The 23,930-nt window shown below is 34.6% G+C and overlaps 1 protein-coding gene across 3 annotated transcripts in view; it reads left to right on the top strand.

Annotated features, from left to right (window-relative positions):
• The window catches only part of LOC104642356 (long-chain fatty acid transport protein 6), a 41,188-nt gene extending 25,658 nt beyond the window's left edge, over nt 1-15,530 (top strand). Inside the window, exons 5-10 of one of the 3 annotated variants that reach the window (XM_075740116.1) lie at nt 439-630; nt 8,241-8,331; nt 10,149-10,347; nt 10,918-11,015; nt 12,996-13,126; nt 14,304-15,530. In XM_075740116.1, coding sequence (XP_075596231.1) covers nt 439-630; nt 8,241-8,331; nt 10,149-10,347; nt 10,918-11,015; nt 12,996-13,126; nt 14,304-14,480 — 888 coding nt within the window. In that variant the 3' untranslated portion in view covers nt 14,481-15,530. Of the gene's footprint in view, nt 1-435; nt 631-8,240; nt 8,332-10,148; nt 10,348-10,917; nt 11,016-12,995; nt 13,127-14,303 lie in introns of all 3 variants that reach the window. The other 2 variants (XM_010311312.2, XM_075740117.1) reach the window with 2 other exon arrangements.
• The last annotated feature ends 8,400 nt before the right edge of the window (nt 15,531-23,930 follow it).

Below are 23,930 nucleotides of genomic sequence, written 5' to 3'. Positions count from 1 at the left end.
GAAATCTGATTGTTTCTTATAATCAGTCTGAACACACAAGAAAGTAGCGATTAATCTCTGCTGACTTTAATCCCTTGACAAAAATAATTCCTGCCTTTCTCTGTTCTTCACAATTTTCTAATTCCTCTGAGTGGAAACAGGCTAAGATGATGCAACTTTTAAAATATGGAAGCATTTATATAAATTAATGTGGCCATTATTCAGGAAATAATTTGCTTGTTCAACAAGATAATAGGGTTTTGATTGCAGTTTGCTACAGTGTAACCGTAGGCAAGCTATGCCAGCTTTCTTTAACTTCTTAATTGTTGGTTTTCTTTATTTGTTGTTTATACTTGATTTATTTAAAGAAGGTACATTTCCCCCCCAATATACACAACAATCAAATGCAGTTATAAGTATATTATATTTTAAATTCTTTTTTTCTTCTTTTAACAGAAGGAAGGAGAAAAAAATCACAAAGTCCGACTAGCAGTTGGAAATGGAGTAAGAAGTGATGTATGGAGAGAATTTTTAGGCAGATTTGGTCCTGTTAAGATCTGTGAGTTTTATGGTGCTACTGAAGGAAACATTTGTTTCATGAACCACACAGGCAAAATTGGATCTGTTGGACGCACCAATTTCTTTTATAAGGTGACTATTTATTTACATTGTAAATGGTAAGGTAAGTGTATTTCTCAGTTTGACCACAGGACATGGGTCTGCTATATTTATTTGGTTTGTTCTAGGTTACTAAAACTAGAAAAAAACTACATTTTTTTCACTGCTTGTTCAATAGTCTCTATTTTATATTTCATCAGTTTTAACAATGGAGGAAGTCTTAGGGAAGAAGAATACATATTATTTATATCACAAATGGTGGCTTTTCCTTCTTTCTTCCGAGTAAATGAAGAACAATTTATTTCAGCTTGAAATTCACAGACAGATTTTTGCCTTCAGGTCCTATTAATACTATCTCTTAAATGGTTTAAGAAGTCAGTAAGTAGCTGTTGTGTCCCAACCTTTAGGTAGTAATAAAGATTATTTAGCAAGGCTTTCTAGCAGATCTAGGAGACTGGATATTTAACATTTTATTGTTATTTACGCCAATTTTTACTCTTCTTGAAATAAATAGGACTACATGCATTGCCTAGAATTTGCAAATTAACGGAGATACCTATCTATAATGAGACACCTATCTATATATGCAAAACCTGCTGATTTAAGTTGCATTTATGCTCCTGAGGAGAATTGATGGTAAAATATCCAGACAAAACTTTTTTCAGAGAATGATGTAAAAATATTGTTTGGAAATACATCAGAGGTATCTTCTGGTGACGTGCAAATAGGTTTCTAGACAGCATATGTTCCAGAGTCTACAATTTCAATGCAGCATCACCACATTACAATTACCGCAGACTACTTTACAGCTCAGGGCCAGAGGAATTCTTAATTTCTGGAACAGGAACCCAGGCTGCAGGGAGGAACCTGGAAACATTCAGAAAAACACCACAAGAGCTACTGTGGTTTCTCAGATACTGTTGAGAGCTCAGGAATTTAAGCAGACCAGCTATGCTGATTCTCTGTTCTACATGACTGATACTCTGTAGTATGCATGGTGGATATCTGGTGCTGATGAATGTCTCTAGAAGGGTACAGATCCACTACAGGAAATCAGGACTCTGGAATTTAGGGAGTAGCAGGTGAACCAGGAACCTTAGAGCTAATGTTAATTTTTGTTTTGGACTTTCTAAGCCACATCTTTACTTATTTTAAACCTTTTTTTTTTTTTAATGTTACAAAATTTTGCATTTGTTCCAAACCTGAGTAAACTTGTTTTCAGTGCTTCAGAACTTTTGACAGAGTTTTGTCATAAGTCGTTAACCTTTTGGAAATACCATGTAAAGGTTAGAGCAGATAAAGAATTAGACTTGAAATTGCCTATTTATTGATTTAATTATCTGTATTTTTAATCAAGTAGTGTAGTGGTTTTGCATGTTATTAATAGTGGCACTTCATATGTCAATAACATACGTTGTTTGTGTTTCCAAAAGGAAGATTAGTATTTTGGGGTGTTTTGCACATGAAACATGCTACTTTTTAATCTTTAATGATTGGACTTATGATTTGAGTGTTAGTCACTGCAGATTCGGAGAAAGAATAGCTCATATAAACTGTGATAACAAAATAAATGCAGTTCTAACTGAATACTTGATCTCACTAGACATCTTTTCTATAATTTATATACTATTCCAAGCTGGAGCTGTTATAGTCTATGGAAACATCAGTATTGTGTGGTAAGATAATTATGGATTGTCCCCTTGCTTACTCAGTATGAGTATGGAAAGACCATAACATATTTTATGAACCAGAAAAAGCCATTCATTCCATTTGGCTTGGCTTGAAAACAATTTTATTCTGTCTTTTTTAATAGTCTTTTTTCCCTAGAGATAAATCTACAGTAAGTCTTCAGTTATTTCCATAGTTTCTGTCATAAGGAAGTAAGTCTTCAGTTATTTCCTTAGTTTCTGTCATAAGGAAAGTAGCTAAAGCACATTATTTGTGAGTAGGCTCAATTTTTAGCTACTACCATTCTCCAAGGGGCCTGAGGTGTATTGGCTCCCAACCCTTCCTGCAATGTATATACATTTGGCATTCTATGACTGTAGAGTTTGAGGGAAGAATGAAGGAGGTCACTGACAACCAAATGGAGTGCAGAGACCTTGCCTTGGTTACATGGGCATAGTATGTCTAGCCAGTTCCTTGAGTGGATTATATGACCCATTTTATGTGGAAATAGAACTGCCTCAAATCTCTTCCAAATCAAGGAGGTTTCAGAGACTACTCCAAAGCTCCATCAGGAGCTTTTTCCTAAGTAATATGTTTTGATCCAGAGCACTTAGGTTGTGCAACATACATAGTGTCTCTGTCTGAAAGAATATGTGTCTGTGAAACAACATGTCTTATTAATAATATTACAACAGTTACATGTCTCAAATTAACAGTTCTGCAATCTGTTAACTAGCGGTGCCCTGCTTCTATCACCAGTGCAATTCCTCCACATGGCAGTTCCTTCAGTCTGCTTCATGACACTTGTTTGCAGGAGCAGCTAGCTCCCTCGTATGCTGACACAGAGTAGTGTTGACAGAAACAAAGGCTTAGATATACTGCAGTTTCAGAAAAGTCTAGAAGAGGTTAAGAGAGAGAAGGAATGTTGAAAATATCATGAAAAATACTTTTTAGTGATTTTAAAATTTTTTTTAAAAAATACATATTTAAACAAATACTTAAGTTTGGAGACCTTCTATACGTGTTTTTGGTTACTCTGCGATCTATGAGTATTGTGGCACAAACTAGGTATTTTAATGCCATAGATAAATTCATTTTGACTTATTTTAGGCATTCCTTGTGGGTTTTTAAAAATACATTTTACAGGTTACAGATTATTAAACAATGTATTATGAAGTGTAGCTGTTGTGTTTGTTTTACTTCAGTCTGAATGACATCCGCTGGACATCTAGCGATATGTAAAGGAGAGCAGCCTTGTTTGTGATTTGCTGACCCATGAATGATCTGAAGTTGGAAAGGGAAACTATCTCCTGCTGGAAAGCAGAGAATGCACAGACAACACAGACAAGGCCCTGCCATCCAATTCCTTTTTTTGTTTGTTTCTTGAAAGAAATGCTACAACAATTTTTGAAACATTATTCGCTTGGCACATGAGATGATATGAGGAGATACCCTTAGACATACTCTCTAGGGGTTTCCTAAACACCTATTCTTAAACTGGGAATAGAAAGAGAACTGAGAAAGGGGAAAAGAGGCTTGTGTGTTCATATATGTGATATGGTAAAGGAGGAATAAACTTACTCTCTTTCTACTGGCCTAATTGCACAATTAGAATGAAGTAAATGCAGTATAAAAACGCATACATACAGATCTTGAGAGTGGGAATAATAGCAGGTAGGTTCAAAGTATATTTTTTGCAGGGAAAATGGAAAAGAAATAGGAAGGCATTTCTGTTGTAGGTAATGGCAATGACAGTTTCCTAAGGTGAAATGCAGAAAAAAGTTAGAGCTTTAAAAGACAAATTGAGCTCTCAGAATGAGCAGAGTAACTTTTCTGTCAGTAACTGTCAAGGATTGGGGACAAATACTTGTGATAAATACTGAGGTTCTACATAACACATTTATTTTCATAAATAATTGGGAAGACACCGGTTAATAGGAAGTAACAGCTGAATGTTGTAGCATTTGCCAGACATACAAGAAGCCACTGTATGTGAGTTGTTAACTTGAAGCAGTGCTTTTGTTTGCACTTGTTTATTTTCATACTATACTCTTTATGTAAGAGGGATTGGTTCATGTGCTTGAAAGCAGCACTGTGGTATATGAATAAATCCTTCAAAAAGGATGCTTGTGTAAAGTCAATGAACAGAAAAGTAGAAGCCTCTGAATAGCTATTTAGCTGGTAAAACTTTAAATGTTTTACAAAGAAGAATATAGTAATATAATAAATTACTGTCTAATATTTACTTCTGGCATACATATGTATATAGTTAATAGTAATAATTATTTTTATTATATATGACATACATTATGTGTGTATTTATATAAACATGATATGGGAAAAATCTGTCAGACCCTCAGTTGTGTCTATTTTATATCTATCTATCTATCTATCTATCTATCTATCTATCTCTTTCTTACACTGAAATAAATTCTGAGTGACGGCAGAGAACATGCAATGGGAGAGTGGGACTAATAAGATCCAAGGAAGCTTGTAAGAACAGCTAAAAATAACCCATGGCAAGTAAACCTGAAAAAAACAGCATGTAAAAAAATATTCCAAACTTTATTTATAAATGTATTTTTCATTATTTTAAGCATAAATATTCAACTATTACAGGAATCTAAATCTCTCCTTTTCAAAATTATATGGATCAAAATCTGCTTTGAGCTGAGACATTTAAATCTTATAACAAATTATAAATCATTTCAACATATAAAATATGTTCTTTTACACAGCAATGCAGAATTAGTATTATGCACTTTTTTCATACAGTCATAGAACTTAAGTGGAGGAAGAGATACTTTTTACTTTAAAAAGAAACAAAGTTAGGTTTAAGCAGATCTTAACATCCCGGAAAACTGGATTCACAGGAAGAACATTGGCATGTGTTAATCCAAGCAATGGAAGTTCTTAAAATTCATTGGCCAATGAAAATTAGTGGTGTTTCTGCTCTTTTCACTAGTTTTGAGGTAAAGCAATCTAAGGTACTTCAAGTGTATTCCAAGGTATTTTATTATAATATATGGTGATTCAGTTAATATCAAGCATAACTTTATAAGGTTTTTTCTTGGTTTTGTTTACTTTGGCTAACAAAACTATGCAGAGGACCTATATCTACTCTTTACAGCATAAGTAAGTCATTACAAGTATATTTTTAAAACATTTTTAAGATACGATGATACTATGCTCCAGAATATTTTTCCTTAAATTTCACTTTTTTAAGATGCTTGGAACTAAATCTAGTAAATGTAATGCTTTGTTTTATAAACACATATTCTCCTAGAGAATTCAACATCATGTCACCTCAAAAATTAATAACTAAATAAAAAGTAATAGCTTGTGATCTTTGTTCTCTGATGAAGGTTCTGTAAGCATTCCTTATAAGTTGAAACTATAAGAACTTTAGGAATTTCAAAACTATTTTCAAAACAATATTTAAACTCACATGTTTCCAGCCAATTAAAATAAGAAGGGGTGTGGATTATAGTGTGCTGTTAATAGATAACATCCAGGCAGCATAGCAACAGAAAATAGTGTTGCAGTTTAACTCATTTTAAGTTCCAGCTAGATAAATTATGCCTTTTGTTTGGTACATTTATGTGGTGCTTTAGGGTGTAAAATGTAGATTAAGATGATGAATGCTGCATGCAGTATTCTGTGAAAATAATATGTTAATGCTTCAACAGCTCAGGCCCTCTTTTCTAATAAATTTTAAATAATGAGATAAAACAAATGTAGGCCTGTACCCAGATTAAATGCTTTGCTCTGAAGGTTTCATTTTTCGTATTTAATATGAAAAGAAAGCTGTTTGCATAGAGACAACTGTTTGCACAGAATGTATATTGGCATAATTTCATTATTCATATGTCTAATGCAATATATGGCGTTTTCCTCTTTTAATTATGTATTTGCATTACTCATTTAAAAAAACCTAACTGGAATAGGCATAGTTAATACTCTAAAGTTGCATACACTAAAAGATTTATGCAGCAACATCAATAGTAAAAGTCTCAACACTTTTTAGATTATGTCAGTAAATCAAAGTTTCTGCATATTTATAACAACTTAAAATAATGCATTACACAGACTAATATGTTGACAAGATACAGCTATTGACCTCTGAATGAATGAACCAATAAAAATGGACAGTGTGCCCAAACAGGGCATACTTCTGTTCTAATCAAACACGAAAATATCAGAATAACACTTCATTCTTATTATTATTCATTGCATTTGGTCTGTCATATGAAACCTATTAAAGTAGTAAATATCAATGTAAAAAAGAAAATGAAAAAAGAACAGCAATTAAATGTAGACAGCCAAAAGAGAAGACTCTAAGAAAAAATTACTTCTGTTTATTATTAATACTTCTCATTCTGGGCATCAAGACTAAGACAATTATTTTCCAATTAAGGTGAAATTTTTGTCTCTCAAATTCTTGACTTTGGAAAGTGCTATATATTTTAAAAAATTTCTTTCACTTTATTCAGAAAGTGTCCAATTCTTGGACCATAAATTGATTTTGCACACTATGACCTTGTTCCTTTGATCAATTGTTAAAAATACCTTTGTGTTTCAGACTTAAGAGTAGAAGGAAAAAAATGTGGTGAACATTGACAAGACTCAGTGAAACAAGTTTGTCCATCTGAGGGTGAAATTGTGTGCTTGATGTTTGATTGAAGTTGCTATCTATTCAGACTTCCTGAATGATGTGGTACAGCCACAGCAACATTTCAATCTAGGATAAAATAATTATGCAATTCTTCATCCAAATTAGCTGCAGAAAAGCAGAGGGGTTTATGTTTTAGCATCAGTCCTTTACTTCAGTTGCTTTCATAACACCATCCTTAAATTATATTGCATTTCATATTGTGAACAGTGCAGTTGTATATTCATGTGTTTTTATAATTGTTCTCTCTGCTTCCCAAGATTTCTCCAAGAGAAGATAATTGGATATCCTTGAATTGACTAGGTGTTAAATAGATTGCTGATATACTTCTTTATGAAAAGGGGAATCAGAATCCCAAGCTAGGCAAACTGAAGCCTTAGGATAGTAACTGCTAACACAGTGGTCCACGTAGTATCAGGCATATCATATCTGGCAATGTCTCTTAAAGGTCTAATTTGGATTTATATCATCGTAGAAAAATGAAGTATAATAAGAGTCAGGCCCTATATATTGGAGAAAAAAAGTATTGGAATTTCTAGTCTTGACAAGAGTATCTTGCCCTCTCTTTCAGCTTACTCAGAGCCACATTCTCTGTGATCCTTGCACAAGAGGAAGGTTAGTTGTAAAACTAGGAGGTCAGTTAGGTCAGCAGTGTCAGAACTCAAGGGTTCACAGTATTTAAGAAAAATGCAGAACTAACCCTGAAATAACTGTGGAACATGCACAGCCACACAACTATGTCAAATAACATGAGAGTACATATCGTTCTGCTGGTGCTCATGATCAAGGCTTTTCACCATATATACACCAGCCTGAAAAAGCTCCAGGGAAGAACTGAGGCTAGTTAAGCAAGAATAAAGCCCAACAGGAAGCAGGTTTCCCTTTGTAAGGAGATTTAGGCCTTTGCTTTGCCAGTTGTTTTAGGTGCCAGAAGACCCCAAGAACACTTTTCATAATGCCCACCACCATTAAATGTCAGTTAAATTCCAGATATGCTTCTGTTATCCTAACTCATAGGTTCTTTCCACTGATATGTGGATCCCATAACTTATTTGTAAGAAAATTAACAAAATTATGGTTCTATGTCTTCACAAAGTATTTTTGAAAGTGACAAGATTGTAAAAATGTTTTGATGTTGCTTACCTCCAGGAAATGGTACAACTTTACATACAGAGTATTTTCAGTTTTAAATGAAACTACATTCTACTTTTAGATGAGCAAGACTGGATTTCCTTGCTTACATTTGCTGCCACCAGATGTCACTGTGTAGATGAATAACTGATGACCCTTTTTCCCTTTTTAGCTTTTTTTCCCATTTGATTTAATCAAGTATGATTTCCAAAAAGACGAACCAATTAGAAATAAGCAGGGTTGGTGTGAAAAAGTCAAGAAAGGTAAGTATGTATTTTAATAGTGTAATAGCCTTTTGATTGTAATATGAATACTCCAGAGAAGTTTTTTTAAGGAGCCTTGCTATTGTGTTACTGTACTATGCCAACATCAACTATTACTCTTTGCTTTGACAAAAGCAATATGATTTTTGATCTAAGGCAGAACATCATTAAACATACAAGTGCTGACACCAAAAGAATTTAGGAGATCCTTGGATATATTCACAGAAGAGGAATGTTCAAAAGTGGTGATGTGAAATTATCTCTGAATACGTAGATAATGACATCTGTGGTTTTTAAAGGAGGTTAACATAGTGAGATGGTTGCCTAAGAAATCTACAAGATGGGTGGATTAGAGAACATGTTTTTTGGTGAGAGATTAACTGTTCCTCACTAAGTAAATTGATTAATCTTATACATTTGGGGGGGGGGGAGGATTTTTTTTTTAAATAAAGAGATTGCTTGATTATATCTGTCTTCAAAATACTTATCAAATGTCTTGTATCTCTTGATTCTACCTATTTTCAAAGTGTTTATCAGATACTGAAGCATCTCTGTTGTACTGTAGGAAGGTAACAGCTATAATTAATGCCGGAAAAACTGAAGTGCAAAAAAAGGTCAAGTCAAGGTCAGTCAGGCAGCTTTAACAGGGACCTGAGGCAGATTTTTCAAAGAAGTTAAGATCCTCTAACAAGTCTTAAGCAAAGATGGGCATTTTCAGGAAAATATGGTCCCCAAAACATGAAATTTTATGGGAAATTATCTGTTAAGGATGTTAGACTGACCTGTGAAGGGAACACACGCTCTGATTTTTTTGGTCTAATTTTTTTTCCAATTATACCGGTGAATCTAAGAAAAAGCATTTATCTTTAGACTTTGTCTTACCCCTGCCCTGCATCTTTAGAGCATCATGGCTGCAGTGACACTACCAGTGAATTAAACGCTTTCACTTTAGACACTACCAATTTATGGAAAAAAGGCACAGCTCTTTTATGAGGAGGCCATCTTAAATTAAAAAAGTTGCATAACTTTGGATACATTATTATTTTTATATATTTTCATACTTACAATTCTTGTCTCTTATACAAAGTCATATAACTCTTAAGCTTTATCATTCAGAATGTGCTTCCAAAAAGGTGAGGAGTCCATACAACTATTCCACTTTCACCAAATTAACACCCTGATACTCTACATGCATAACAAGATAACCCTATCCCCATCTCTCCCTATTTTTTGAGAAAAAAAAGTTAAAACTTCTATATTTTACTCCAAAAAGAAAGCAATGAGGCTATATCCCATTAATGAAAATTGTTAAGAAGTATTCTCAGAACTTCTGAAAGGAGACTAAGTAGGGATTTAATGCCTGGGTTGAACACCTGCTTTTTATTAACACTAGTTTTTCAGTAGGAAGCTGATGAAGTTGAGACTCATCACTGGAAATTCAGTAAGGTGTGGGGAGTAGGACATAACATTCACTTGAAATGTGCACTTTGAGAAGGGAGTAAACCTACCTGTGAATTCACAATTGATAGATGACAGTTCAGAGGGAAAACTGATGAGTCATCAGGAAGAAATAGAAAAGACTGGGAATTCGAGTGGACATACTGTACTGTGTCTTTATGGCCACTTTGCATGTAGAGATGACTACATGAATTGCAAAGTAGTAGAAACAGGTAAGTTTTTATTATTAGGTCTTATGTACTGAACCCTGCCAAACTTGCTTCCTGGTCTTGTAAAATTGTATGTACCAAATTAATATTAAAGTATAGGAAATGTGGAATGATATCTTAGGTTTACATTCTTTCAACTTCTCTGTATAGGTGAGGCTGGTCTTCTCATTTCCAAAGTCAGTGCGAAGAACCCCTTCTTTGGTTATGCTGGCAACAAGAGACACACAGAAAAGAAATTATTCTGTGAGGTATTTAAGAAGGGAGATCTTTATTTTAACACTGGAGATCTAATGGTTCAAGACCATGAGAATTTTCTTTATTTTTGGGACAGGATTGGAGATACCTTCAGGTATAATCACTTTGTTTTCACATTTCTTCATTTAAAAACATGGACATGTAGAATAGCATTCCATTTGTTTTCAACCAGAAGTGATCAGTTTATTACTATTGTGATGTAGTTTACAATTATCTTGAAGTGGATGATAGGGGCTTAATTTTGTAAAAAGTGTTCCCATGGAACTCAATAGCTCATTTCCAGAATGTTTTGTAGGAATTACAGCTCTTTGAACAGTCCTTCCAGTAAGCATAGTAACTAGTGATGGTTTTGCTGCGAGCAAGGAAGTTGGATACTGGAGAAGAATATGTCAAATAGTGAAGACTGGTCACATTTGATACATTTAGGTGCATGTCAAATTTTTTAAAATTTGTATCAGATTATGATAAGCTTTCATTGTGCTTTGTAGCTAACATCCAGTACCATCTGAATTGCAAACATTGTCTTCTGGTGATCAGATCAATATACCAATGTGACAAGTAGGAACAAATTGAGGTGGTGGTAGTCTGAAATGAATGGAGTTCCTACTAAAGTTAATGTGGCCGTATATTTCATGGGATTAATTTTTTTTTTCACATGTTTTAGATGGAAAGGGGAGAATGTTGCAACTACAGAAGTTTCCGATGTCATTGTAATGTTGGACTTCATACAAGAAGTAAATGTGTATGGTGTATCTGTGCCAGGTAAAAGAAGCTTTAACTGTATGTTTTTCTTCCCCTAGGTTAGTTGTTAACCCTCATAACGATGTTATTTCATGTTTTAAACCTATGAATCTCTTCTGATTAAGTCATCTGTTTAATAGCTAGCTAAAGTGTAGACGTACATAATGAAAATACCACCAGATTGTGAATAAGCCAGTGAATCATGCATTTTTATGTGTATGCAGTGATAGGTATTTTTGAAAAGTTATCTTTCATGAATTTGTGATAGTTACATGATCTAAATTAAAGTGTAAAGATTTATTAAATTCACAGCTGTGGAAAATCCACACATTCCTATGTAAAAATGTCAAAAAGGTAAGAATTACAGTAACTCTAAAGGAAACTGTGTGAAGACATTCTTCTGTCTTACTTCACTTTTCATTTAGTCTCATAAATCATCTGTATACAGATATATTACAAAATGAAGGACAAGGTGAAAAAGAAAACAGAGAAAAGTTATTAAAAGAAAATACATTAATTTCTATTGTTTGGTTGGTGTTTTTATTTTTATGAGATTATCTGGGCTTGATTCCCATTCATGCTAAATCTTTTTTTTAAATATGTACTAGGTCTCGCTGGGGTATAGGTAAGTTTCTTTACGGTGCTGTTTTGCACTGGTAGCTAAAACAGTGATGGTAACTTACCAGAGCTTGGCTATTGCTGAAGAAAGCTTGCACAGTATCAAGGCTTTCTGCCTGCAGTGAGTATGCTGGGGGTGGCAAAGAAGTTGGGAGCAGATGTAGATGGGACAGCGGACCCAAATTTACCAAAGGGATATTCCATATCATATTATGCCATGCTCAGTAATAAAAGCTCGGGGAAAGAGAGTGAGATGTTTGTTATGGCATTTGTCTTCCCAAGTAACCACCGCATGTGCTGAGTGAGGCCATGCCCTGCAGGAAGTAGCTGGACATCTGCCTGATCATGGGAAATAGTGAATTAAGTCCTGGTTTTGCTTTGCTTGTGCATGCAGCTTTTGCTTTCCCTATTAAACTGCCATTATCTTGCTAACAGTTGTCTTGCTTTCCTTCTATTCCCTTCCCATCCCATGGGAGAAGGGAGTGAGTGAGAAGCTGGCTGGATGTTTGCAGTTGTCCAGGGTGAACCCACTACAAAATGATAAAAGTTTAAAATGTGAAAAAGGTGCCACTGGCCTCTATTTTAAAGCCAAACAACAAGAAGATCGTACTAAAGAAGATTGAGAATCAGACTCAAAACCATAAGAGGTTCTTAATTCCTATGCAACATTTACTTGCAGATACTTACCCTGGCTATATGACTGTCTTGATAATTGTGCTTAAACATAAACAAGTTCATCAGAGATTTTGTAGCATTAGCAAAAAAAATATAGAAAGGAGACAAAAGGTTGGCAGAATGTCTCTGCTGTTATTACTAGCTAATGGTTAAAGTGTGCAGTTATTTTTGCTTGCTGAAGTTCACTGCTTTTATATTTTACCCATTTTGGTCTTTCCCATAGACCTACAGTGCTCTCTTTTTCCAGACAAACCAGTAAGAACTTTTAATCTCTCTGTTAACACCTTCCAGATTGACAGTTTTGACAGAATTTACTAGCAAGAGAGAAAGGCTAAAACTAAGAGAACACATAACTGGCTAATCCGGGAAAGAGGTTCAGCACTATTTGTTTTTGAGATAGGAATGGTGTTGCTGTTTGTCCACATTTATTGATTAATATTGAGCATGGGACTCCATTTACTCTTACCTGCCAAACTCATTTACAGTATTATTGCTTAATTGTTCACTTGAGTGATCTCCAAATATATGTGATATCATATAAAATATGAATTTAATCTTCCAGCTTTACTGAAACTCAGAAGATGATATATGACTGTCAGTTTATTAATGCACTACAGTTCTTTTTTGTAAAGTTCATCACTAAAATGTCAAATTTATTTATGTTTTATTTATTAATGTTTCAAAATTCTTACCTCACTTTTCCCCCAGATCATGAAGGAAAAGCAGGAATGGCCTCTCTTATTTTAAAGCAGAATACATCATTAGACTTGGAGCAAATGTATAAGCAAGTAGTGACCTATCTACCAAGTTACGCTTGTCCTCTTTTTTTAAGAGTCCAGGTAAGCTGCATTGCATAGTCCATACAAACATCTACATCATTTGAACACAGAGATGGCTACATGAATAACATAAAGTACTTGTTCATATATCACTTGATTAGTTTTAGGACTGGTCCTATTTGCTGTCTCCGTTAATGGAGTCCTAGGAAAGGAATTACACAAAAAGTCAATAAAATTTGCGGATTATGTTAAAAGGAGAGGAATTGGACAAATGAGTAAGGATAGAGATCATACAAAGGGATTTAGGGAGATTAGAAGCATGAACATCGGAAAACAAAAAGATTCAGATTAGTGAAATGCGAACAATTGCATCTGAAGAAAATAATCTAAAATCTACTTTATTCAGTGAAAATGAAAGAAGAGAGAAGTAGAGCTAAAACAGGAGACACTGTGCACAATAATTAAATGTTATTTGCTGTGTAGTATAATGACAAAAGTTAAAGCATTTGAAAAGGTACTAGGCAAATTGAAAAGATGGATTAAAAATGTACATTATTTTTGTCACCACCATAATCATCAAAGTCATCCCTATTTGTGTACTAATACTTTGCTGTAGTAACTGTCCAATTTAGGAAAAAAATAGTCCACCAACAGAGAGTTAAAAATGTAAATGCAATAAAATGGACTGCATATGGCTAGAAAAAAATGAGAGAGTATAGAAAACATAGAATACTGGTCATCACGATAAGTGAAGTCTGATGAGCTTCTTCATTTCTGGTAAGTGTTTTGAAAACATCATGACAAAGGCAAACAGAAAAATGTTTTTGAAGAGATTTATGAAGGGAGTCTCCTAAGTCTGAGGAGAAGATGAAAAAAATAATCGTTATTTGAAAAGAGAAGATAAATTATGGAAGTTGGTTCCCTGGGCCAATCAGAGATTGAATACTGATTCAGAATAGAGGGAGGGAAAGGAAAAAGCTATGAAGGATCTTGAAACTGAAATATATGCATATGCATACATATACATATATGTATATCTCTCTCATAAGTCCAGGAAGATACCTTTTGCAGCAGCATTCTGATAGGAGCAAGCAAGATCACACCTAAGAATTTTGCAGTAGTCAGTTTATGAAATTAAACAGTATTATATCAAGTAACATTTTTAAAAAGCATTGTGAATGTCAGCAAAAGAAAAGAAGCTCTTCTATTGAATAATAAATCTTTCTCTCTTCTACAGAAAAAAATGGAAATGACTGGAACATTCAAACACCAAAAATTTCAACTGGTAGATGAAGGTTTTAATCCATCTACAATTACTGATCCTCTTTATTTTTTAGATAATTCTAAGAAAGCGTATGTCTTGTTAACCAAAGAAGTACATGAGTTGATCTTATTTGGGAAAATGAAACTGTAATTAACCTAATACTAGTCTATTAAGGGACAGTCTGTATGAGCTACTGTATGAAAAAAGAGTAACGTTAATTACCAGTATTTATATGTAGTTATCCAGAATAATATTTTATATAGTTGATATTTACGAGCAGGTATGTCTTGTATCTTTCCTCACTTGATCATTATTGTTCACTAATAATTTCTTACCTCTTGAGACCAATTTCTAAGTAAATGACTTGTAGAACATGACTGAAATCTATTTCATCTTAATTTTGGAATATAAATGCTGAGTCTGATAGTTTTTCTTCGTACTAAATGAACATGAATGATATGTGGTATGAAACATAGTAAAACAAAATTCAACATACAAAGATACTGTGACACAAGTTGTTGTTTCTAGAGAAAGAAAATACGCCAGTAACATCTTTTTTTAAATGTAATTTACATTTCATATATACTTCTGAATATATATTTTAAGAAATAAAGTGGTTGGAAGAAATAAATCTTCTGCAGAGGACTTTCCTGATGGAACATAAGATGACAGAGAGTGAAGCAGAAGCAAGCCCTCCAAACAAACCCAAAACTAAGAGGATTATACTAACATCACTGCTGAGATTTTTTGCCATAATCCATGCTCTTTCATTTGTTAAACTGGCTGTTTGGAGTGTCCATTTCTGATGAGAGGGCAAACTTTTGTGAAATGTTTAGCAGCAGATCAACCATACGCAGAGAAAATGTGCACATTTACTGGGGAAAATTGCTTATATAGCATAAAAAGAACTATTGCAGCACTTTAAGTCATTATATTGACTAATAGCTTCCTTACTCTTATTAATGACTACCAGAGATTATTATTTTATGAGTACAAAATATAGCTGAAATTTTAAAATTCTAAATCATATGTTCTAATGCATTGCTTTTTAAAAGTTTTAAAATAAATTAGAAGATTATTTCAACCAAATTCCACAGTGTCTCAGTTTGATTTAAGTCCACATAAAGTCTGTTTTGTAGCCTGTTCTGATACACTGTTTGCATAGTGTCCTCCTCTAATGGATCGCGATGCCAGGTTTGATCAGCCCGAAGCAGTATCATAGAATACTGAAAGGGCAACTCTTTAACACTGGGCATCGTAAGTCCCTCTTCTGTCATAACTGTGGTATGAAATCAGGCTCTCATAAAAGAGCAGGATGTAACATACTTAAAAAAATAACTATCTTTTCTTGTTTCTTTCTACTTTGTTCATCTAACGACATTAGAACTTGTGTCAACTTTTGACTCTCTATCACTGTCATTGATTTTCCTTAAAAACCCAAAGCAAGGATGCAGTAAAACATATATGAAAATCCACAGCTTGCTTATATTTCTGAATACCATATTCTTTATGGGACTGCTAGTAAAATACGCAAGTGTGCAATTTTGCAGTTTACAAAGCAGCAAGACCAAACAGCACTTACATCAACATCATGCTTTATGGTAGAAGTAATTTGTTACGGACATAATGGGGAAAGGAGAGGACTGCTGGGAAGAGATGGAAGGGGTCATTATGGTCTAGCACGTCTAGCACTTCCTGAGCAGTCCCACTTTTTATATCTCTTTATGTAGTTACCAAAATGGCTGTCTTTGACAGAAAGGTGCGGGGTGTGGGTTGCCGCTTATTCAGACAGATGGCAGTACCATTGCTCTGTTCTGCAGATAGTTGCAATTTCCTAGTCAAGGACTGCAAATTTAAGAATCAAGTATTTACCATGAAGTTAAACCCAATTTTGCAAGTTAGGTTATAATTTTGAGCAAAGGATTGGTTGTATGCATTTTATCTCTTATGCCCATCTTACCCTAAGTGTGTGCTGAATATACTTCAGGATCCCTTTTCTTCTATTAAAGATGTAAAAATTATGTAGTTCCTATGGCAAATAATAATTTTTTTAATAATTTAAAAAAAAATTGTAACCCTGAGATCCACAGTAGCATGTTTAACTTTGTAATAGAATATAAATGAATATAATGAAATCAAATGCTTAGCTTTCTTATCAGATTTGCCACTTTTTTATTTTGCTTTACAATATTTGGTACTATTTATGACTAGTGAAAAGGTACTACCACTTAGATGCAACAGAAAAAGGGAGTGGGGGGTGAAGAATGATAAAAAAGGTAAGAAAACAAGTAAATACCTTTCCATCAAACAAACAAAAAAAAACCAAAAAAAACCCCAACAACAAAAAAAACACCCTAAAAAACTGTTTCTGAGTGTTATCATTTGGTGGCTTATTTTGTAAAGTATCTAAGATAAAGAAGATTGTTTCTGTGTGGAGTGATTAGCGTGGAGAGAGCATGAGACGAAGAAAAATGCATGTGTGCTAACTTTCATGCTCTGTCCACTACTGGGGCAGCCAACTGGTGTTTCTGAGCTCTGCAGTGTATTTCAGCAGCAGCAGCTTGAGCAGCAGCCTACAGGAGTTTGTTTCCCAGCTGTGACCACTATAGAAATACAGAATTCCAGTGACTCCTCTGTATTCCTTAGTGTGAACAGGACAGCCTGGGCAATCTACCTGTGTTCAAAGGCTAATAAGAGTGCTGTCCCATGCACTGTCTCAAAGACAGGATGCTTATGACATGAAGATAATAATAAAGGGAAAATCTACAGAACCATAGGCTCTGTATTTCCTAAATGGAAAACAGTATATTATTTTCAATCCAGTAGTCTTCTTTTAGCCAGTAGGTTAGGTGCCAGCAGATACACTGAAGCATGTTACAGCAAAATGTCACATTTCCCATGGATATGTAAATTGTTGAACTGGCTGGATTATAATAATGTTCATGTCAAACACCAGGGAGGGCCTTCCTTTCACAATGAGACAATATTTGGCCCAAATTCTTTGTTTCCGACCATCATACCCAGATCAACATTGGAATGCTTTAGAGCTGAGGGCTTGAGTGTTGCTGAAAAATTACACCCCAGTATCTGCCTGGGAAATTTCACTTCACATAGTAGGGGTAAAGAAGCAGCTGAAGGTGGCTGGGGTATGGATGGAGAGCTGCACTGGTAACCTCATCTAGTAAAAAGAGAGATTAAAATAAAGGTATTTATTTATGAGATTTAGCGTATATATCTTAAGTCTTCTTTTGCAATGGGACGGTCAATGATGAAAGAAACGTTTATTTTAAAAAAATGAGATTGGAATTAGCATTTAGGGGACGTAAAATTCTGCAAGGGTAAACACATACTCACTCTCTTGTCCTAGTGAATCTGGTACAGTTAATACAGTTATAGTGTGGACTAGTTTTTGTAAATTTTTCTCAAGATCCCCAGGAAACAGTAAACTATGAAGTAGATAGCAGATCTATCTGCTATCAGTAGATAGCAGGAATTTTATCCTACATACCCAAGTCAGATAGATACAGCTTTTCAAGAGATGAAGCATCTCAACTGTCCCTCATACTCCCACCAGCATTCCCATACCTGTAACAGCCACCATAAAGAATGTATTTCAATTGACCTACACATTCCCTGCACATGACATACAGAAAACGTCTTCTACTGTTGGTTTTCCTTTTTTTGTTGTTTTTTTTGTGCATGGAAGAAGGAAGAGGTAAAGGTAGGAGCAGTCTTGTTTGCATTTTTTAAAATTAAAAATCACTGGATGGTTATGGGAGGAGGAAAGACAAAAATACCCTCTACTTAAAAAACAAATGTGATGATACATTTTTAGGTGCCTGTCCCCAGCTAACAATGCAACTAGTAATCTGATGTGCATTCTCTCACACAGCAGAAATTATAAGACACATACCAGTATTTATGAAACTTACTAAGTCAAAACTAATTTCAAGCAATTAACGTCCTTCTGTTTAAAATTTGCTATCTCAAAAAATGCTGTTTACAGTGAAATTAGATGCAAAGATTCAGCAGACAGCCAAAGAAAGTGGCACATGAATGGTAGGAATTTTAGAAAAAATGTAAAAAATGTTATGTATATTATTAGCAGTACTGTCAATAACTGACAGTCTGATAATTTCACCATGATGGTAACATCAGATCATCAGATTGTGTCCTGGTATTCAGGACACATTACACTCTTAATTACACAAACAGATTATATGATGTAGAGGCAATGCTCATTTTAAATAAACTAGGTCATTACCAAAATGAAATGAAATTCCTGTATCACTAACAAATCCACAAGTTCCCCAAAGTCTGAGAATCTTTCACCAAAATAGTCTTCATTCAATTTCTCCAAGCCTGCATCAGACACAGTTCAAATCAAAGTGTCAGGAATTGCTTTTGCAATATAACAGTCTTTGTTGCTGCCTTGCAGCAGGAGATACACTGACTTATTTCCATCTGGAGCTGTTCGTGGCACCATCAGGTTTGCATAGTTCCCGTTATTACATAGTCCTGCATTAGAAGTGGGAGGTTTTGCATTATGTCAGCTATACCATATACAGGAATACTTCTTACTGATAAAAAGTGCACTTAGACTGGCAAAAACCCACCTGTTGTTGTTGTCTCCTTTTCTTCAAGTAACTGATACTGCTATGCTGACAAAACTAATACTTCTTGCAAGTATGTATGGACAGTGTTACTAGTATAGGACTGGCCAAGTCTGGTAAGTTGGTCTTTGTGGTAGTTCTGGGTTTAGAACTCAACTAAATGGCTTAGTTCACTTAAAGCAAAACAAAGCAAAGCAAAGCAAACCAAACCAAACCAAACCAAGAATGTTACAACAAACTGAGTACTGAATACTCAATTATTTGAAGCACATTTTGCAAGAAAGGAGTGAATGACTTGATGGGAATTGTAACATGAGAAGAGTCCTCCTCATTCAGCACAACCTGCTGAGTACAGATAAACAGAGTTGTTAGTCTTGTACAGTGCTTACTGTATGGCAGGACATATCTTTGGGTTTAAAATACTGTCTAAAAAAGTAGATTTGATCCAAACCCAGACAATTTATTTGTCTGGTAAAATTCAGTACTCATCTGTTTTTGCCAGGTATTTGTGCATCTTTGTTAACTATATGTGGCCAAAATATACTCACTGGTTTCCAAATCAGACAAGTTGATTTAATCTAGTTTACATGGAAGGTATCTGTAACTGACAAACTCTGACATCAACACTATTTATGTTAACAAAAATTAATCAGATGGTTATATACAGGATCTTTACAGTTTTAAAAATTAAAGTGTTCATGGGCATTAAGATAGTATTTCCTGATTAAACTTAACCTAAACAAATACAAATATAAAGAGCAAAAGGTGCCTATACAGGATGATGGATAGTAGAGAAACTAAGTGATGACTTTGTCAGTAATGCCAACTAGGGTGTTACTTGTGATTCAAGAAAAACGTTGTAGTGATTAGCACAATTTCCATTCAATTTTATTTTTACTCTTCATTCTTTTCTCCTTGCTAATAACAAATATACTTGCATTCTTAATTATTTAAAAAAATGATAATAGTAAGTAGGGAATAGAACATACTAATGCTGAAACTGGTCATGCTAATTGGGAATTCTGTCGGACCTAGTCATGAGTACTGACTTTAGTAATCTGGACACATTTTTATACTAGATATGTGAAAATGTACTCAGGGTTTTTTTTTTTAAAAAATTGGACTAGTTAGGCTCATGGCCTCACTGAAAGCACAAAATTAAACATGCAGACTTTACCAGGTAGCTGCCTTTGAAAATCTGGTGAATGACTTAAATTTTTCTCCAAATGTAGGACATAACCACATGAATTTTAAAAAATTCTACGAATACCAACATAATTAATTAAATATAGGTAGCTATGAGATTATTAAACACTTGCCTAGTTGTCCAGGTATTTCCAAATTACTTTTTTCCGAAGTCATTGCTACTAGGTACCTTGCAGTACTTTTCTATCAATATATTAACACACCTGTCTTCTATTATATGCTAGTATTTTTCTCAACTGAGTGGACTGTACTTTAATAGTAAAAGACTTGATCTATACGACTGCTTTTTCTGCTTGCCTTTCCCTCCCCCCCCCACCCCCACACTGGACATGCTTTTCTACACAACTTTTCCAGCTCAGGAATAAATACCAGTCCTAGCTCACAAGCAAACTATGAAGGGGGACTGATTTGTGTGAAACTGTATCCTCCATGTATGAGGATTCATTTTTACTGGTATTGTAAAAGCATGAATTTGAACACAGATCTCTGGAGAGGAACGCCTGAACCTTATCTCATTCTACCAGCTTCTTGTCCTAAAGGTATGTAGAAACAGGATGCTACACATATATATTTGTGTTAAATAAGATCCCTCTCAGATCTATAATTCAGTTACATTTGAATGATGACTTCTCAGTAAGTTAAGAGTATTCATAGACAGCAAAACTGACGTGAACATCAAAATTGTCTTCTGACATTTAACTTTTTTATAAAGGAAAAGTACCAGCTATCACCTTTAGTGGATGTATGACATCATTCATTCCAATGTCAAAGTAGAGCTTTAAAATTAAAAGGTATTTATGTCTGTCAGCTTCTAAAAAACAGCATGCAGGAACTGTACACTGCTTTCCACTGCACTAACATTACAATGAAATTCAATACTTTTAGAGTATAATTCTGTTGTGGTTCTAATTAAATGAACACCATGTGCATAGCTGAAAAAGACACCTCTTAAATATCTCCATTAGCTGCATTTCATAGTGCAAACTTTTGATACCTTTCCTATATTTTTTTAAATAAAGTTGTTAAAGAAACTGCAAATTGGCAGTAAATGCAGTATACCCCAAATTAGCCACTACAATTTAGAGAACTGGAGGTGATTAAGCCAATCAGATAGAGATACAGGGAGGAAAGAGAAGGTTTCAAACCCCTTACCATTTCTGGTAGAGACTAGCACTTACTCTTGGCTAAGTAAGGTTTCATAAGAAAGTGGGATGAAGCCCTTAGCCTGTGAAAATTCTTTAAAAAACCAAGAATCAAAACATTAGCTATGAAAATTTGGACGGTACTCCAGATTTGTAAGTGGATCTTTATTTCCGTAATAATATAAATCAAAATCTTGGACACAAAGAGACCAAGAGACTATAATTTTTGAAAAGTCTGGATTAAATTCCAACAGTGTAGCACATTTTGAAGTTCTACTACTTGGAGCCCTTCCACATATAACCCTCCACCTTTATCATTTCTTTTATTGTTTCAAGCATATCTGTATCTTTACATATATCTATATCTTTACATATATATATCTCTTTATTTTTATATATAATAAAGAGAGATCTAAGCTCCTGCTTCATCTGAAGCCATCATGCTTAGGAGCAAACTCTCATCTTTGAAGCTGAATAGCTGAAGGAAATGGAGTTGCTACAGGCATTGTTTCAGTGCCTTCCTCAAGAGCTCAAATGCTTAGTGAAATTCACAGACATCACATTGGATGACAGCGCCTTAACTTTCAAGAGGAAAGTTATATGCCTGGGAACAGGATACACAAAAGTCAGCTCAAAGAGCAAGAACTGCTTAAATCGACTAGTGGGGAACAGTGAGAAGAGGATCATGTCTTAAATCCATCTCCTGCCAGCACACAGGAATCTAATTCTCATTTGCTGGGAGCACAGAGATATTTGAGCTCTCTCCTGGAATTACACAAAACCAATTTTTTTGCAAATGCTTGTCATTCTGCAGGTTGTCAGCAAAAAGACAGCCATATGCATTCAACTCAGTTTCTATCCAAGCATTTCATTAAAATTATAAATTAAAATTAGGAGAGGAAATAATTTATTGATGGCTTGTGAAAGCACTGTAATCAGTCATATATTACTGCAGTAACAAGGCCATATTGTGGCATAAAATGAGGAAAACCTCTTTTGGAGCTCCATTTCCATTTTGCTGGCCACAAAAATCCAATTTTTGTGAGTAGAAGCTTACATCTACCCAAATACCTGTAATCTGCCACTAACAAACTGGTTTTGTTGGGAAATTCATGGTTCAAAACAACATCAAGTATGATTCATCATTGTCCTAGTCCATTTTTATACTAGCATATCTCTGCTGCAATGAGAAGTCCCTATGCCATTCATCAGGTATATTTTGAACTACCTTGAGGTAGTAAGTTTTCTGCAGATGTACAGATTATTTTTAAAGACCTTTTGGCTTCCTCTTGTGCTATATTAAAACTAAATTTCTTTAGAGAAATGTGGCATACAAGAAAGCAAAATATTGTCAAATATTTTTGAGATCGCTTTGTTCAGCTAGCTCATAACATTACATGAAAAAAAGCCTCCCTATCTAAAATGTTGATCCTATAGTCTGTATTTTTCTTGAACCTGTTTATATGATGTTCAGTACAAGTATTGTTGTTCTTAGACAACATGTGACCTAGTTAACATAATCTCTGCCTTGCTTTGGTATACCAAGACCAGTGTCAGAAAAGGAGTTTCTAAAAACAGTTTCTAGAGAAAAACAATTTCCAGGATTGAATGAGGACCATCAGTGAATTAACAGTAGCTTTTTCAGATGAGTCTTTATTTACACAGCCAGGCAGTGGATGACAATTACCCTTGTGTTAGCTGCACTGTACGTGTTGTGTTGGCAATTGCCACAACTATGTTTAGAACCTGTATATTCAGGATCTGCAGAATTTAAACAAAATCTTTCTGCATCCCATAAATCACAGTATCTTGCCTTGTGTCACCACCATCCTGTCTCTGTTTAATAAATAAAGCTGTTACATATTCTCAAGAGCTGGCAGGACCTTGAAACTGTACAGAGAAATAAACTGAAGCAATACACTAGATAGCATGGGGCCTGCTGCGTTTATTAAAATATTAAAACACAAATGTATGACTCATTTTGATGTCACTCTGTTGAAAAAATAGTTCTACATAGACGTTTCTTGAACTACAAGAGAATTATCTATCTGCTGTGACATTAAGACTGGAGTCACCCAGAAGCAGTTAATTGAAAAATTTATGTCCAGTTTCCAAAATTGCAGCTTTTTTTAATCTCAGTACAAGTTTTTCTGAACAATTAGAATTTGCATTACAACTGCTAATTCACACATCTGGCAGCTGCTGACCATCACTAAGCTTCTCTCAGTGTAAATTCTTAGAGAGGATAGCGCATTGTGCCTAGTAACATGGATGGCTCAAAGCCATAATCCTGCAGTCAGCGCTAGAGTTCTGCTTTCCCTTTCCTTTTATAAACCTCAAATAATGCATATGGTCATTTCACTTTGAATTAACCCCCAAGGATTATTAGAAAAAAGGGAAAGGATTTCAACTATTGAAACTCTTAGTAACACTGCCAATGCCATTCAGTTAACCCAATGAAAACACACAGGGAATAATTTTGGCCCTGCATATTCCACTGCATCATCCTTTATTAATAAAACCCTGTTCAAATTACTGATTTTTTTTTAGCCTTAGCTTTCAACAATTATTCATTTTACACCCCATCATTGAACAAATAGTGACACAAACACTACTCTAGTAGTAGAAACCCCAGAAAA

The sequence above is a fragment of the Balearica regulorum genome, chromosome Z (genome assembly GCF_011004875.1).
Source record: "Balearica regulorum gibbericeps isolate bBalReg1 chromosome Z, bBalReg1.pri, whole genome shotgun sequence".
Taxonomy (NCBI): Eukaryota; Metazoa; Chordata; class Aves; order Gruiformes; family Gruidae; genus Balearica; species Balearica regulorum.
Note: the sequence above shows the minus strand (reverse complement) of the source record. Positions and strands in the feature narration are given on the sequence as shown.